The sequence below is a fragment of the Aptenodytes forsteri genome, unplaced genomic scaffold (genome assembly GCF_000699145.1).
Source record: "Aptenodytes forsteri isolate BGI_AS27 unplaced genomic scaffold, ASM69914v1 Scaffold2426, whole genome shotgun sequence".
Lineage (NCBI taxonomy): Eukaryota > Metazoa > Chordata > Aves > Sphenisciformes > Spheniscidae > Aptenodytes > Aptenodytes forsteri.
The window spans coordinates 20,639-21,225 of record NW_008794002.1 but is presented as its reverse complement, the minus strand read 5'-3'; the positions used below and the strand labels follow the sequence as shown (position 1 = coordinate 21,225).

The window sequence follows — 587 nt, the reverse complement described above, 5'->3', positions numbered from 1 at the left end:
GCCCCGCCCGGCCCCGCCCGTACCCGAGATGCCCCGTTTGAGCCAGCGCGGCTGCCCCAGCTCAATGAAGAAGTTGTCCTTCTTCTCGTACTCCTCGTCGTCCACGATCTTCACCTGCAGCGTCTTCCTGGGGACGGGGGGACACGGCGCCGTCACCGGCACCGGCACCGGCGCCATCACCGGCACCGGCACTGCCGGGGGGGGGACCCATGATGCCCCGGGGGGGACGAGGGGGTGCAGGAGCCGGCCACGTGGGCCACGTCGGTCCCCTTTCTGCCCCGTGGGACCCATGGGTGCGGGGTGTCCCCAGCGCAGGGTGGCAATGCCCAACCAGAGCCTTCTCTGTCCGCCCACCCATCTGTCCAACCGTCCATCCGTCCACCCACCCGTCTGTCCGTCCATCCGTCCATCCACCCATCCATCCATCCGTCCGTCTGTCTGTCCATCCATCCATCCATCCATCCATCCATCCATTCATCCACCTCTCTATCCGTCCATCCACCCATCCATCCATCCGTCCATCTGTCCGTCTGTCCATCCATCCATCTCTCTATCCATCCATCCATCCATCCATTCATCCACCTCTC

The 587-nt window shown here is 65.1% G+C and overlaps 1 protein-coding gene across 1 annotated transcript in view; it reads right to left on the bottom strand.

Annotated features, from left to right (window-relative positions):
* Positions 1-23: 23 nt before the first annotated feature.
* The window catches only part of LOC103907253 (sodium/calcium exchanger 2-like), a gene marked incomplete at its 3' end in the record, with an annotated part of 21,195 nt that continues 20,631 nt past the window's right edge, over positions 24-587 (bottom strand). Inside the window, exon 3 of the mRNA XM_009289402.1 lies at positions 24-191. Within this exon, the coding sequence (XP_009287677.1) occupies positions 24-191 (168 nt within the window). The remainder of the gene's footprint in view (positions 192-587) is intronic.